The 15865-nt window shown below is 42.4% G+C and overlaps 1 protein-coding gene across 8 annotated transcripts in view; it reads right to left on the bottom strand.

The window, feature by feature from the left end:
• PCLO (piccolo presynaptic cytomatrix protein) overlaps positions 1 to 12933 on the bottom strand; it is a 354829-nt gene extending 341896 nt beyond the window's left edge. For all 8 annotated transcript variants that reach the window (XM_061467286.1, XM_061467287.1, XM_061467291.1 and 5 more), the window contains exons 1-2: positions 12442 to 12933; positions 4081 to 5308 (exon numbers count right to left, since the gene is read on the bottom strand). In XM_061467286.1, coding sequence (XP_061323270.1) covers positions 4081 to 5308; positions 12442 to 12683 — 1470 coding nt within the window. In that variant the 5' untranslated portion in view covers positions 12684 to 12933. The remainder of the gene's footprint in view (positions 1 to 4080; positions 5309 to 12441) is intronic.
• Positions 12934 to 15865: the final 2932 nt, after the last annotated feature.

The raw sequence follows: 15865 nt of genomic DNA, 5'->3' as shown, positions 1-15865 counted from the left end.
CATGTGCATGGTGATGAGTGGAGTGTGAATACCTAGACAGATTAGAGAGACATATGTTACCAAACACAATGTATGGTGTACTTTCTCTCTAGACTGCTGCGCAAAACCAAGATACCAACTATCCCTTTTCCCCAAGGGGACTGCAGTGTCAGATCATTCACAGAAATGGTTCAGGGGTCTGACCTTGCAGCAATACAGGTATCACTTTCTGCTCTTAGTTACACAGCTCTCTCACTAGAGTTAAAACAGGCAGAGTGCATGTACTACTGCATTTTAAATAAAGATTTAAATAAAAAGAATGACTAAAAATTTTCAAAATCATCAATTTTATAATGGTTTTACAATTCATGCAATCTACTTCTTGAGCCAGTTTGTAAACCCTGTTGTATTATTTCCAGAATCAGCTAGAAATATAAAATACAGAAATTTAGAAATATCTACATTGGAAAAGAAATTCACTCTGTTAGCTATTAGGACTGAGCTATCCTGTAAGAAATTTGTAGAAGAGTATCTTAAGGTAGTTCAAGCAGCTGTACAGGGGAAAATGTTAGAGAACAAAAGGAGTACAAATTTGTTTCTAAATAAATGTCTTTCCCTTTCCCCACATCTAATTTCAAATAACTGCTTTCCAACTGGTAATGTGTTCTAACATAAGCAATAAAAACAGTGGCTATAACAGGCATGGGAAAAGCACAACACAGAATCATGAAACTTGGCAAAAAGAACTGCAAAAAAAGTCAAAGGATAGCAATAAGAGGTGAAGATACAGTCAATAAGTGCATGGGTGAGAGATGAAGACTTTTAGTCAATAACACTTTTGGAGAACCTAAAATAAGAGAAGCCAAAAGAAAAACCTTGCACCATAATCAAGGAAACTGACAGCTGAGACACAATCTATGGTTTTCATGCCAGACAGGAAGAGATGCATAAACTATTGCAAAGGAGGAATCACAAACTTTTACTAACAATCTAAGCATTGAAAGAAAAGGGAAACTAGAAGGAAAGTTTGATAATAACTCAAGTGGGAACTTTTGTAGCTGAAATAAGCAAAATTTCTGCATGTGCCAGAGCAGGTTCTATTACTTTGCTCCAATTGTTTAGTAATAAAGTCAGATGTGATTTTCATCACACTTCACTGCAGACTGGAGCAGGACACCCACAATGAAGTTTCAGCAAGACAGCTGATGGTGTAAAGCTGAGCAAATGAGAAAAGTCTGAGTGGGAGTCAGGAGATTGGAACTAATAGCTGAATAAATTAGCCGTCCAATACCTTCATTTACTGAAATTATTTCATTGTGAAATAAATGCATATCCTGTGTTTATTTCACTGTGTAATATGAAATTCAAATCTGCTTTTACATATGTATGCAATCAGTCTTAAATGCAGCTGTATTTATTGTCTTAAAGTCCTGAATTTCACACTTACAGAGTACCCCCTTCAAAAACTAGTATTTATTCACAGAATTGCCAAATACTTTGAGATCTTCTTACATAAACTCTCTCTCTCTCCTAAAATTCATTTCATGTGAACATACCAAAGTTGCTGATCATTTCTATGGCAAATATGAAGTTTTTAAGAGGATAAACTTGGAGCTCCAAGAGACTCCAGGAGCACACTATGGAAATAAACAACATTCACAAATGTTGGTCTAAAAACATTCTGTCAGAATTTGAAGGCAAAGTTTTCTTACAAAGTTCCACTTTGACTTTAAAATCAATGCACCACCATCTATACATAAATATATAAATATATTTCTTTTTTTACCCAAAATTGTCTACAACAACATGCTTTATGACCTTTTCTCATGCAAGCTCAGATAATATAGACTTTCAGCAATACTCTAAAATTTTTGCACACGGCTGTTCAAGTCCAAGCATTAATGCCAACTATTTCAATGCTTAATTTCCCTATACTCAAACAAGAGCGTATACCCCTACATAATGCAAGGTGCTACCAATGTTTACTACAATTAGTGTTTCAGGTTTAAAAAAAAAAAAAAAAAAATCACAATTTCAACAACAAACCAATAAATAATATGATTGCTGGGTGCACAAAGTGTGTTGTCTTTTTACCAGATACCCACTAATAAACATCTATACTAGAAAGAAACCTAACTGCTAGCAATGTTCTTAAATCATTATGGTACCAATGCCTGTCAGGTTTCCATCTTTGGAAATACTCAAAACTGTCTATGAGCAACCTGCTTTAGGTGACCCTGCTTTGAGCAGAAGGTTGGAGTACCAGATCTCCAGAGGACACTTCCAGCCTCAGTGATTCTTTGATTCAATTTTAAGCATAGGGATATTATTCATCATGTTCACAATATAGTAGCAGTCCGCACTTCTTCCTATCAGCATCTCTGATCAGCTAAACAAATACCAAAACAAGAAAAAAATAAGCTTCTCAAATACCCTTTCTGGCTATTTCATCACTAGTTAGCCCTCGATGCCAAGTCTGCTGTGTTTGAATTTCTATAAATTGATAAAAGTGTTGGTACAGAAAACAAACTCAAACTACACTGCAAATTTAAAATTAATGTATCAGGATGTACGAGAAGCTGCTCAAACAACAAGAGATTAGATATTCATATGAAGCTTTATTCCCAAACACAGTAAGTAAAGTATATGTATAAGCACATAGAATCATAGAATCGTTAGGGTTGGAAAGGACCTTAAGATCATCTAGTTCCAACCCCCCTGTCATGGGCAGGGACACCTTGCACTAAACCATGTCACCCAAGGCTCTGTCCAACCTGGCCTTTAACACTGCCACTGATGGAGCGTTCACAACTGCCCTGGCTGGCCAACCTGTTCCAGTAAAGAACTTCTTCCTTATATCCAATCCAAACTTCCCCTGTTTAAGTTTTAACCCATTACCCCTTGTCCTATCACTACAGTCCCTAATGAATAGTTCCTCCCCAGCATCCTTATAGCCCCCCCTTCAGATACTGGAAGGGCTACTATGAGGTCTCCATACAGCCTTCTCCAGGCTGAACGGCCCCAACTTCCTCAGCCTATCTTCAGATGGGAGGTGCTTCAATCCCCTGATCATCCTTGTGGCCCTCCTCTGGACTTGTTCCAACAGTTCCATGTCCTTTTTATGTTGAGGACACCAGAACTGCACACAATACTCCAAGTGAGGTCTCATGAGAGCAGAGTAGAGGGGCAGGATCACCTCCTTCGACCTGCTGGTCACGCTCTTTTTGATGCATCCCAGGATATGGCTGGCTTTCTGGGCTGCGAGCACACACTGAAGCCAGCTCATGTTCATTTTCTCGTCGACCAACACCCCCAAGTCCTTCTCCACTGGCTGCTCTGAATCTCTTCTCTGCCCAACCTGTAGCTGTGCCTGGGATTGCTCCAGCCCAGGTGTAGGACCTTGCACTTGTCATGGTTAAACTTCATAAGGCTGGCATCAGCCAACATAAATTAAACTATCACAAACATCACGTTAAATGAAGTTCATATGAAGTCTTCACACTTTCTATGCCATTTCTACGTTATATAATTACAGCAGGAACGGTGATCAAGGTTAGAGATAGTCCACAGAGATCTGTTTCACAGCATCCCACAAGAATGAAAGAACCTGAGTATCACCAAGTCAAAACACATGACTCAGCCTTTCAGCTAATGAACACTGACATAGTTACAAAGCAAATACACCACAGCATCCTTTTCCAAAACACACACTGGGGCTATGAAAAGTCATCTTATAGCAGCAAATTTTATTTACTTATAAACATATTAGTACATTACTACTGTGGTCAAATTAGAAACATAGCCAGTGAGTGCTTAAAATCAAGAAAAATGGCAAACAAGTCACATTGGGGTTTCTCCTTTTTTTATAAGAAATGAGAACACACTTCTAAACACTGTGCAGAGAACCATTATCTCCTTCATAATTTCACACTCTTTTCCTCATAAGCAGTTTTCCCAAATAGCATGATTTTTGTTCACTGAACTTGTTATGGCCTTAAACGGCCATGATGATAAAGACTGTAACACAACTGATGTTGCAGCTTAACAAAGGTAAAGCTAGTCTTTGCTCTGGTAGTGAACATCAGGTTAAAAATTACTCACCTCTGTTATATGAGGATTGGGATTGAATCCACACAGGCTGCAGACTACAGTATGACACTGTGTGCAAGTGTTGTAATTGGCCTTTTCTGGAGCATGCAGCAGCAGTTCCGTAGTTGTGCAAAGAGGACAGAAGGTTTTCTTTGGGGTGGACTCAGTAGGTTGGGTTGGACCAGCTTGTTTTTGCTGCAAGGGCTTTTCAGGCCCTGGTTGCTGGCTTGGTGGTTTTGTAGGTCCTGGTTGTTGTGCCAGGGGCTTTGCAGCCCCTGCAGGCTGAGAAGATGGTTTTGCTGGCCCTGTCTGTGGTGGCACTTGTTTTACAAGTCCTGTTTGCTGAGGAGGTGGCTTCCCAGGTCCAGGCTGGGATGGTTGTTTTGCAGGTCCTGCTTGCTGAGCAGATGGCTTTTCAGGTCCAGGTTGTTGAGAAGGCTGCTTTGGAGGCCCTGCTTGTTGTGAAGATGGCTTTACAGGACCCCCTTGTCGTGCCGGCTGCTGAGATGGTTGTTTTACAGGTCCTGGCTGCTGTGATGATGGTTTCATGGGAGGTGGTGCTTGGGATGACAGTCTAACATTCTCTGTTTGCTGTGGTGGCAGTTTTGTTGGGCCTGAAGGTTTTGCAGATGGTGGTTGTTGAACAGGCTTCGATGGTTCTGACTGTTGGGGCTGAGATTTTTGTGGTCCTCGTGGCTGGAGTGGTTGTTTCGCTGGTTCTGCTTTTGAGTCTGACGGGTGACCAGGGCCTGGTCTCTGAACTTGCTTTGGTTCCCCAGGCACTGGTTTGGAAGACTCAGTTTGCTGGGGAGTAGGTCTGGCAGGTCCTTGTTGTTGAACAGCTGGCTTTGCAGACTGTTGTTGAGCTGGATGTTTTGCAAGACCCCTCTGCTCCTCAGGTTTCCCTTGCTCTTTTGGGGTAACCTTTTGTTTCCTACTAGCTTCTTGGGCTGCATCTGAATCTGATACCAAATCAAAAGGATTGAATTTGTTCACAACTGAAGTGACTGCACTCAGTGGATTGGCTTCTGAAAGAAAACTGGGCATCATACTTGGCTTCTGATCTTCTTTAAAATCAGTCCTGGACTTTGACTCCCTTAGGCTAATAGAAGAAGGGCTCCGTCCAGGTGCCCGTTGTTCTGTCTTCAGCGCATCTACAGTTCTGCTTTTACTTAAACTTGGTGGTCCTGGATCTGGAGGCTTACCTGGTTGCCTGGGTCTTGTATCAAGCTCAGGATGTCTGCAGACAGAAAATGTATACAAATTAAAACGATGCACAGTACAAGAGTACCAGAAAAATGAGATAATATAAGATGTATCTGTGACCCTGGAAGTGCATTGGTAACGCTGTGAAGTCTCCTGGGTGTTTGCAAGAGCAACGCTTATAACATAAGGTGCATGTAAAAAGTATTTAAACTAAAATTATTGCTCTTTAAAGCCTTATACCAGTACTCAAGCATAGGCTGATTTATTATTTAGAAAATAATCTAATACAACAATTAATTTTCTTTTCAGAAATACAAAGAACACAAAGCTACGACCGCTTGTTTCACCTAAATCCAAACGACTAACTCTCCACTCTACGCCTTGGGATACAAACATAGAGAAGACTGAAAGAAACAGAGGTGTTAGAAAATTAGCAGATCAAAGCACAGCCATACAAGAAAAACACTGCACAATACAAAATATTTATGCACTTGTGTTTTGCCTACTTTTACAAAATTTGGATATATTTACAATTTAATATGCAGCAAATATTTAAACTCCTAAAACACAGGTACATTAAGGAGTAAATACTTCTTTTTAAACCCATTTCTTTTCAACCCATCCACTCACAAGTAAGAATTTTCAGACAAACCAGATGTTGGTTCATAGAATTAGTATAGAAGATTTTTTTCTTTTTAAATAGAACTACTAGAGAGCTTTCTGTCAGCATCATCCCAACAATTCACATTGCCCAGCAATAAAATCTCTCACTACATAGGGATTTTTCTAACTATTTTAACAATAAGATTTTGCTGTGTTTTCATATAGAAGAAAACAAAACTAAGAATTTAGGAACCACAATCAAGATCATGCCTCCAGATGTGGCATAATATTCTACTTGTTGCTGTATTTGGCTGCAGTGGAAGGAAATAATATTGTAATCAACAGTATTGCATTGTAGTAAAATATTCTATTCAGTGCTAACACTGTGCTTTTGCTGGAAGATATGATGTTCTCTTCAGTGCCACTACAGTGTTGCAAATATAAAATTGTCAGCTTTCACTTTGAGAGATCCAGTTAACTGATCTTGTTTTTCTAGACAAGACAGTGCTTTTTGGACATTCATGAGCAAAATCATAGAATCATAGAATAGTTAGGGTTGGAAAGGACCTTAAGATCATCTAGTTCCAACCCCCCTGCCATGGGCAGGGACACCTCGCACTAAACCATCTCACCCAAGGCTCTGTCCAACCTGGCCTTTAACACTGCCACTGATGGAGCGTTCACAACTGCCCTGGCTGGCCAACCTGTTCCAGTAAAGAACTTCTTCCTTATATCCAGTCCAAACTTCCCCTGTTTAAGTTTTAACCCATTACCCCTTGTCCTATCACTACAGTCCCTAATGAAGAGTCCCTCCCCAGCATCCCTATAGGCCTCCTTCAGATACTGGAAGGGCTGCTATGAGGTCACCATGCAGCCTTCTCTTCTCCAGGATGAACAGCCCCAACTTCCTCAGCCTGTCTTCAGATGGGAGGTGCTTCAATCCCCTGATCATCCTTGTGGCCCTTCTCTGCACTTGTTCCAACAGTTCCATGTCATTTTTATGTTGAGGACACCAGAACTGCACACAATACTCCAAGTGAGGTCTCACAAGAGCAGAGTAGAGGGGCAGGATCACCTCCTTTGACCTGCTGGTCACACTCCTTTTGATGCAGCCCAGGATACGGTTGGCTTTCTGGGCTGCAAGCGCACACTGCCAGCTCATGTTCATTTTCTCATCAACCAACACTCCCAAGTCCTTCTCCACAGGGCTGCTCTGAATCTCTTCTCTGCACAACCTGTAGCTGTGCCTGGGATTGCTCCGACCCAGCTGTAGGACCTTGCACTTGGCATGGTTAAACCTCATGAGGTTGGCATCAGCCCACCTCACAAGCATGTCAAGGTCCCTCTGGATGGCATTCCTTCCCTATAGCATATCAACCGAACCACACAGCTTGGTGTCATCGGCAAACTTGCTGAGGGCGCACTCAATCCCACTGCCATGTCACTGACAAAGATGTTGAACAAGACCAGTCCCAACACTGATCCCTGAGGGACACCACTCGTTACCGGTCTCCAGCTGGATATTGAGCCATTGACCACAACTCTGCGTGCGACCATCCAGCCAGTTCTTTATCCACTGAGTGGTCCACCTATCAAATTGATGTCTCTCCAATTTAGAGATCAGTCATTATATTTCACTATATTCCTTAACCAATATATAAATCAATAAAAAATTACACAATTGTCTGAGAATTTTCTCAGAAGTCTGCAGAATTATATATATTAATAGACACACTGAAAAATATTTTTACACTGTTAATGTTACTATGGGTTTACCATTATTTCTGATTAATTTTTAGAGTTTTCATTCCATACCTAGCAGTGGCAATACGAAAGGGCAAGGCTAAGTGGCAGCCATTTCTGTGCTCATAATTCTCACAACATGGGATTTTCTCACAATCTTGTCTGAATTGTTTTGGGCAAATTAACAGTTTCCACATGAAATTCTTGTTAAGGAAAAACTATTTCCAGCTTTCCATAACTCCACTTATCCTTCCCCATTCTTGTAAAATTATTGGCTGCAGCACTGGCACTTTATTGGGCAACCCACTGTGAATAGGTGTGTTTCCATTGGCATCAGTGAACACTGATTAACTCATTATACATAACAAAGATAATACAGAAAAGCCCAATGATAATCTAATTCCTTCAAATATTTAGCATCTTTACTTGTTAAAAAAAACAATTTTACACTCTCGTTAGTGACTAGGTAGGTCTACCTGCAGTTCTGTTTCATGTTATTTAGATGAGCACTCCCAAGTTTATCTCAAGAGTTACGGCATGCCAAGTGAAATCATTTCAACCATTCTCTTAGTGGCAGTCTGGTATGCTTCCAGCATTCATGTTTGTAAATGTTCAAAATCTTAGAAGGCATCACTCAACAATGCTGAGTGACAAGGGAAAAAAAGAAAAGGATCAATGGTACTACTGAAACTCAGTTCAGGAAACTGGGTACCATGCCCAAACCTTAAAGTACGAAGGTACAAAAAAGCAAAAAAAGCAAACAAACAAACCACTCCAGAACTAAACCTAGTTTTAGAAACTGAACTTGGACATTAACACAAATAAATATGGATATAATGTCAATCCCCACTGGAATAGAGCTCTCCTCCAGCTTCCATTTTCATCAAAATGATGTGCTCTTTAAACTTCCACCTGATCAGATCTCAGAACTTGGAATGAGATTAAACCCCATGAATCTAGGAAATAAACCCAGATGATTCTGGAAGGCTGCTTGTGTATTTTCTTGCCTTTATATATGAAAATGTTTCTAAGCAATGGATATAGAGCATGGTTAACTGGTGGAAGAAAAAGCCTTGAAATGACAAGCTTCTTGAAAAATATTACCTCTGTTAAAAGTCACGACTTTCTCTATTTAGTTTTAGGTAGCTGGAAGTTGAAGCTTTCTTTTCTAGAACTATTTTGCACCCAGCTACAGACTAACACTGAACAATTTTAAGTAATCTGGAGAATCAGAAGTCCTCAATTAATTTTTTTTTTTAACAATAATTTCCTTATTTTTAGACCTTTTGAATCATTAAAAAAAAAAACAAACAAACCAAACAAAACCCAAAACAACATTGTCCTTAAGTCTTCAAACCCAACAAGCACAATCATTTAGTCCTCCCTCAGCTAATACTTTACTTCATGCTGCTATGTTCCTTGTCACTTAGGTCTTGAATCACAGTACTTATCTTTATTCATTTACATGAATATTAGAACCAAATCAAAGCTTACTTTGGAGTCAAGAGGAGATTTCACAAAAAGACTAGTGCTTGAATGCCATAGCTATATATACCTATTTAAAAAGGCATGTCTTTTTCCTGTTCATCAGGATAGTATTAAAGAGAAGTGCAATGAATACTATGTGACTCCAGGATAGTTAGAGCTTTTCTTACCTACAGACAAGGTAGGTATAAACTTACACATACCCCTAGTGGGTAATTCTTTTTTTTAATTATTTTTTTAAGTCAATAGAGTGATACTATTAACAAAAATACATATTGCTTCTGGAAAAAACACCATAATCATACTTTAGAAGTGTGACACTCAGGACAACTTCTGAATATTTCCTCTCAAAATGTAGATTTTTTTTTTTTCTATTAATGTCTATTGTGACCAACTTAATGAACTGAAAACAAACAAACACAACCAACCAGCTTCATTAGATGGTTCATACATACAGTTTGGTCATCTAATCCTTTCAGATGATGTGGATCAATTCCTCAGCAAGTGGACACTGACACAGTTACAGAATCATTAAATGAAGCTACAACAACTAGAACTTGCTTACAAATTGACTGTGTATGTTTCAGCTAAACTTCCTAACCATGGGTTTTCTGAAAGCAAGTAATTGAAACAGGATAGAAAGATTTCCACAGATGCTAAGCACCCCAAATGGTGACCAGGCCCTAGAGAGTAAAATGCTCAAAGAAAAAAAAAACAAACAAAACTAAAATGTACATTTGATTTAGGCAATACACTTCAGGTGCTCTAGATCTAAATGTTTATCTTAAAATGCATAATAAATATTAAATGCATCTACTTAGCTATTGCATTTTTTAAGACTTAAAAGCTCAAAGCCTATAGAAGTCCTAGAAACTACAGCATACATTTCATGGTGGTAAGCATGCAAGTATGTTTCCTGGTACGTGCACTACTTACTATCAAAAACTCTGTAGTTGCAAAAACTGTTACATCAGGATACCACCAGTTGTAAGGAATTTGTCCATTTTATGACTTGGGTTACTTAGTTGGGCAATGAAAGAGCATTGAGAACAGGAGATAACTATTAGTCTCTCAGGTAAGACTGGATAATAGCTTATATTATAATGGACATCACAGTGGAAAAAATCCAGTTAAAAAAATACCTAACAGGCAGTGCAATCATAACACAATCATAACACAGGGCTATATAAATTGGAACCCAGAATTCCTCTTTCAATCACTGTTTCTGTCATTTAACATTTGGACTGGCATAACCCAGTGCTGTGAACAACAGTTGTAGAGCATCAGTTAAGAGATATTTTCCACATCTGATTTTTTTGGCCACAAAAAATGGAAAAAACAAAACCAAACAAACAAACAAACAAAAAAAAACCACAACCCTGAAGCTAAAGAATCTGAGCCTCAGCAAGCTAGTTCTTTATTTAAGTTAAAGCCTGGAAGAGGCTGATCCTTGGTTCTCAGAAGAGTCTTACTCAAAGGGATTGGATCAGGTTCTTAATTATTCTCATCATTCTTCGTAGATTTCAATAGCAGAGAGAGGCATGCAAGAGGAGCAAGTAAAGCCACAACAGACGAGCAGAGACAAGTAGTAACCTCATTACAGCATGACAGGCACAGAGACGTTATGATGCTACAACCCCACAAAAGAAACTAGTTACCTGGTTATTGCACTAAATGCTAAAGTGTCAACTTTGGCTAAAAGTTAAAAGGCTGTAATCGACAAATATAGACTGCCTTTACTTTAAATGGAGAGTGTTAAGTATGCACACTAACAAGATCAAAGTAGTTTCTGATATCCTAAATATGTTTGTAGGAAAGCAGACCTTTATAAATGCAGAAAGATTCACATTGCAATGAGTTTAGCCTATTCTACCATCTTCCCAGGACATCTATCTATCTCACTTTTTTTCTGGAATATTAGCATGAAACAATAAACTTTCAAAGTCTTTGTGTCTTTGCCCACTGACTGTCATACAAAAGGGAATTTTGAGCTTAGTTTCACAGAACTAAGCAGTCAGATTTATTTTTTCTTTTCATTAACATCTATAGAAGCTGGGTAGAGCCCTCCACTGAATGGAAAATTATATTATACATACAATATTAATACCTGTTTAATAATTATGCAAGACATAAAATAGGAAGACTTGAATCCCATTTTTAAAAAACGGAGACCAGCATCTCAGGTATAATCCTAATGGCTTCAGTAGTTTGCCCAGTGATGAATTTGGTCCCACCCTCCTTGCTTCTCTTCTAGAACTCACTTATAAAAACCCGGTATTATATAAAGTCAGTATGCATTCATCTTGGGTGAGGTCCATACACAAGAACAGTGTTGAACGGTCGGCCAAGTAGGCTCCTTTCGACATCCTCGTTCTAGACAAGCAACTCGCGCAGCTCCGGAGATGGAAGCAGGGAATGGCCGGGGATCGACCGCTCCAACACCATGGACAGTGGCAGAGCAGCCGGTTCAGCACCGAGGACAGGGGGGCCGAGGGCGGGCGGTAGCACCGCGGAAACCCGGCCCAGGGCCGGGCCAAGGAATGGGCTTGTTGCACCCCGGGCAGCATATCCGCCAAGAGGCAGGTAAAGAAAGGGGAAGGGAACAACCCTAGCCATCGCGATGCACAACGAGCTAAGGCCATCACTATCCAGAATACTGAATCTAGTAGGAATCAAGTTACTATTTCGCCTCTTTCCCCTTTCAACAAAAAAGGTAAAAAAAGAAAAAATCAAGAAGAAAAATACTGGGAGGAAAAAAGACTGAAACAGAGCTACTCAATCAATGCCTATTTAATGAAGCCAAATAACAGTTGTAGAGGTTAAGAACTGGCAGAGTAATGGCTAGCAAATACATTATGCTCAAAAGCTGTCAAAGACTCAGCAAGAAGATCTCTCCAGTAAGAGAAGCTTACAGAACCCATCAGCCCCAGGGAGAGCTTCCCTGGCTACTACCTGAGCTGCGGGGCACTTCACAGGCACACACACACAGAGAAAACCGAAATGATGTCTGCAATTCTCTCCCCTCCCTAGACACAGAAGCTACCCGTGTTCCGGATCGGTGCGAAGGGAGGGAAGGGGAAAGGGTGCAGCCCGTTGGAACGGAGGGCCGTCGGTATTATTAGAAACCACCGGAGTGGGAAAAGCTGGAAAGAGCGGGCTCCGTCCCGGTGTCCGCACTCGCACAGCCGCCCCCTTCCCTCCCGCAGCCAGCGGAACGCCATGCCCGCTCCCGGTGCGGCGGACCCGGATCGTACCGCGCCTCGCCCCCCGCCCCACCGCGAAAGGACGGAGAATAAGGGAGGGAAGAATGGGAGAAGGGAGAATTTCCGTGCGTGCCTTTGCATGGGAGGCGGCTCCGCGGCGGCGAGGTTCCCTCTGGGCAGCCCCTGCGCCCTTGACATGACAGCGGCGATCTGCCTCCTTTCCTCCTCGCTCAGCTGGCTCAGGTCCGCCTCCACCCCGGCCGGGACGAGGCTCTCCAAGAGGGCCGTAGGGCCGCCGCCATCCCCGGCTGCCGCCGCCCCTTCGGGGAAGGAGCCCAGCCCTTCGCCTCCTTCCAGGCTCGCCTCGTTGCCCATGGCCGCCGCAGCTCCCCGCTCGTTGCCTCTCTCTTCGGGTGCAGCCCAGGCGGGGAGAGCCGCTCTCGGCGCTCAGCCCCGCTCCCCGGGGGGCGCTCAGGGCTCCGTGGCCTCCGCCACCACCACGGCGCCGCACGACGGCAGGGCCGGGGCCGGGGCCGGCTTCTCTACCTGCTGCCAGGGACGAGCGGCGCCGCCAACCGCCCGCCGCGCCGCTCTCCGCCACCCCGTGCAGCGCATGCTCGGGACTGGCGGGGAGGGGGAGCTCCCCCGCGACCCCCCGCCCTGACAATTAAAGGCACCGCGCACAGCCCGCGCCCGCCGACGGGCGGTGGTCGCGGTGGGCTCACAGCAGGCAGCACGTAGTAAGCAAGGCACATCTGGAGGATACCCATCCAAGCAACCCTGTGGGAGCAGAGCCAGAGAGGTCAGGGTGCTCAGGGCTGGGGGCAGCCGAGCTGGGACTGTTTCTGTGGCTGAAGATTTCACACTCTGTGGCCCTGTCTCAGTATTTGACCATCCTCATAGAATCACAGAATTGTTAGGGTTGGAAATGACCTTAAGATCATTTAGTTCCAACCCGCTTGCCATGCTCAGGGACACTTCACACTAGACCATGTTGCCCAAGGCTCTGGCCAGCGTGGCCTTGAACACTGCCAGGGATGGAGCATTTACTACTTCTTTGGACAACCTGTGCCAGTGCCTCACCACCCTCACAGTAAAGAACTTCCTCCTTACATCTAACCTGAACTTCACCTGTTTTAAGTTAAAACCCACTACCTCCTGTCCTTTGGCTCCAGTCGCTGAAGAGCCCCTCTCCAGCATCCTTGTAGGCCCCCTTCAAATACTGGAAAGCTGCTATGAGGACTCCATGCCACATTCTCATCTCTTCTCATGATGATTGGCTCCAGTGTGTCAGTGCTGTTCTAGGACTGGTGAGCCCCAGTCTGGATGCAACAATCCTAAAACAGCCTGGCAACAAATTAATACATTGAGAGGAATCACCTTTAACCCACTGGCTGCAGCTGAGATAGTACAGCCCAGTTTGCCATTCACATTCCTCATCACAAAGGGCATGCTGCTTAAACACATTCACCTTCCCCTCCAACAGGACTTTTTCTGCAACGCTGCCATTGGGCAAGCCTGTCCTGGTGTATGGAGTTATTCCTTTCCAGACAGAGGCCTCTGCACTTGCCTTTGTTCAAACTCCTAAGGTCCCTGCAAGCAGCAGGCCTGCCTTTCAGTGTATCTACCATTCTCTGAGCTGTCATGATTACGGGCCTGCTGAGGGTGTACTCAATGCCCTTGCCCACATCATTAACAGAGACATAGAACATCATTAGAAAGGTACAACTAGCAACATACCACCAGTCGGACTTGAAGTAACAAATCACAAGCCATTTAAGCCTGATAGTTCAGTCTATTTTTTACCACTGCACAGGTCTCACTAATTTGACTATATTATAGTTGATCATACTGAAAGCCTGGTGGAGCATATTTCGCCTGGGGCAAACACATGCCATCTGTTTCCAATAACCTTCCTGTCCTTCATCTACTTGGACATGGCTTCCAGGAGGATTTGCTCTGCAACCCTTCCAGGAAAGGTACTAGCCACAGTAGTCAAACTGCCTTGAAGTTCTCTTATGGATCCCCCTTCTTTAAGACAAGTGTGGTACTTGCCTTTTTCTGTTCATTAGAACAGAAAGGTCATTTCCCAATGACCTTTTCAAGATGATAGAGTGACTTCGCAATAGCATCCACCAGCTCTGTCAGCACCCTTTAATCCACCCCATCTAGTGCCATAAGTTTCTGCATGTCCAGCTGTGCTTAAGTGCTTTCTAAGTCTTACTCTACTACAGGTCATGCTTTGCTCCCACATACTCCGATGCTCAGCTCAGGGACCTGGGAGACTCGAGGACAAACCTTACCCATAAAAGCCATGTAAAGACCCACCAAGTACCTCAGCCTGTGTATGCCCCTTTCCACCATTTTCCTGCCTCATTGATCGAGAGCCAAATTTTTCCCAAATACTTCCCAGAGATCTTATTAAACTGCAGCTGTATTCTGAATATTCCAACGTGTTTGTTAAACAACTACATCTTCACAACTATCAGTTGTTTTAGCTACAGGGATGTGACAGCACCTGGAGCTCTTGTCTCCCTCTGTCGCACCATTTTCCTACAGGCACAGCTGTATGCAGATCCACCCTCCAAACGACCTACATAAGGATGTTGTCCAAATATTTATAGTACACTCATACTATAACAATCAGAGACCATTTTTCTCCAATATTGGTTCACAATAAAGGATGGAACTAGTAGCAGTTGGATGCTTCCTATTTGTCTCTCAAGTGACTTTAAGTTACACATCAAAAGAGCAGCTAAGCAGAGAACGTGATAAAGCACAAAGGAAAAATCCTCTAAATGGATTTGTGTGACATGAGTGTAAGTAGATACCTACTCACAGAGTGTTCTAGGTAAAGACATCAGAGAGACCTGTGGAAGAGGTGACAACACAGTCACACCTGGATGAAGGTGGATTCATTTGGTATGTGAAGGGAAGATACAAATTTCAGTTAAGGTCTTTTAAGGGAGGCAATTACACATCACTATTCATTTAGCACAAGTGAACATCATGTATGTAAGTGTGAATAGCTGTCAAAAGTGCTGCTGCATGGAAGCAGGCAACAGATGGAGGCACAAGATGAGAAATTACTTTCAGCAGGAAGTTCACTGTTGGCTTCACTGGAGCCAAGGATGTCACCTTAAAATTCTTATGATTTCAAATATCTTAGGGTTTTTTTTTGGAAACTGGTTCTTTTCACAGTTCTGTGACGTTTACCTTTTCTTATGAAACAGCATGAAATCAATAGCTGTCTGCTCCAGAGGTCCCACTGCAGGCCTATTTCCCTACATCCCATCATTTCAACATCTTTCTCCCCATATGCTTCACAGTGTTTCCAAAAGTGACACGAACTCTGTCACCCTGGTGTTACTGATGAAACTCACAAACTAATGGGGCAAAACATTCTGTGGAAGCAAGGAAAGAAGAGTTATCGAATGAATCAGCCTTTTCCTCAGAAATCATGATGCCTAACTTGCTAGAAACAGCTTGGTGATGTCAGGCAAAATACCCTTATTAAAAAAAAGAATTTATTTTTTTCATCCCTAGCACTGAAAAAT

Source organism: Pezoporus flaviventris, unplaced genomic scaffold (genome assembly GCF_033815535.1).
Source record: "Pezoporus flaviventris isolate CSIRO_AGI_PZ_B2104156 unplaced genomic scaffold, CSIRO_AGI_Pfla_v1 ptg000045l, whole genome shotgun sequence".
NCBI lineage: Eukaryota > Metazoa > Chordata > Aves > Psittaciformes > Psittacidae > Pezoporus > Pezoporus flaviventris.
Note: the sequence above shows the minus strand (reverse complement) of the source record. Positions and strands in the feature narration are given on the sequence as shown.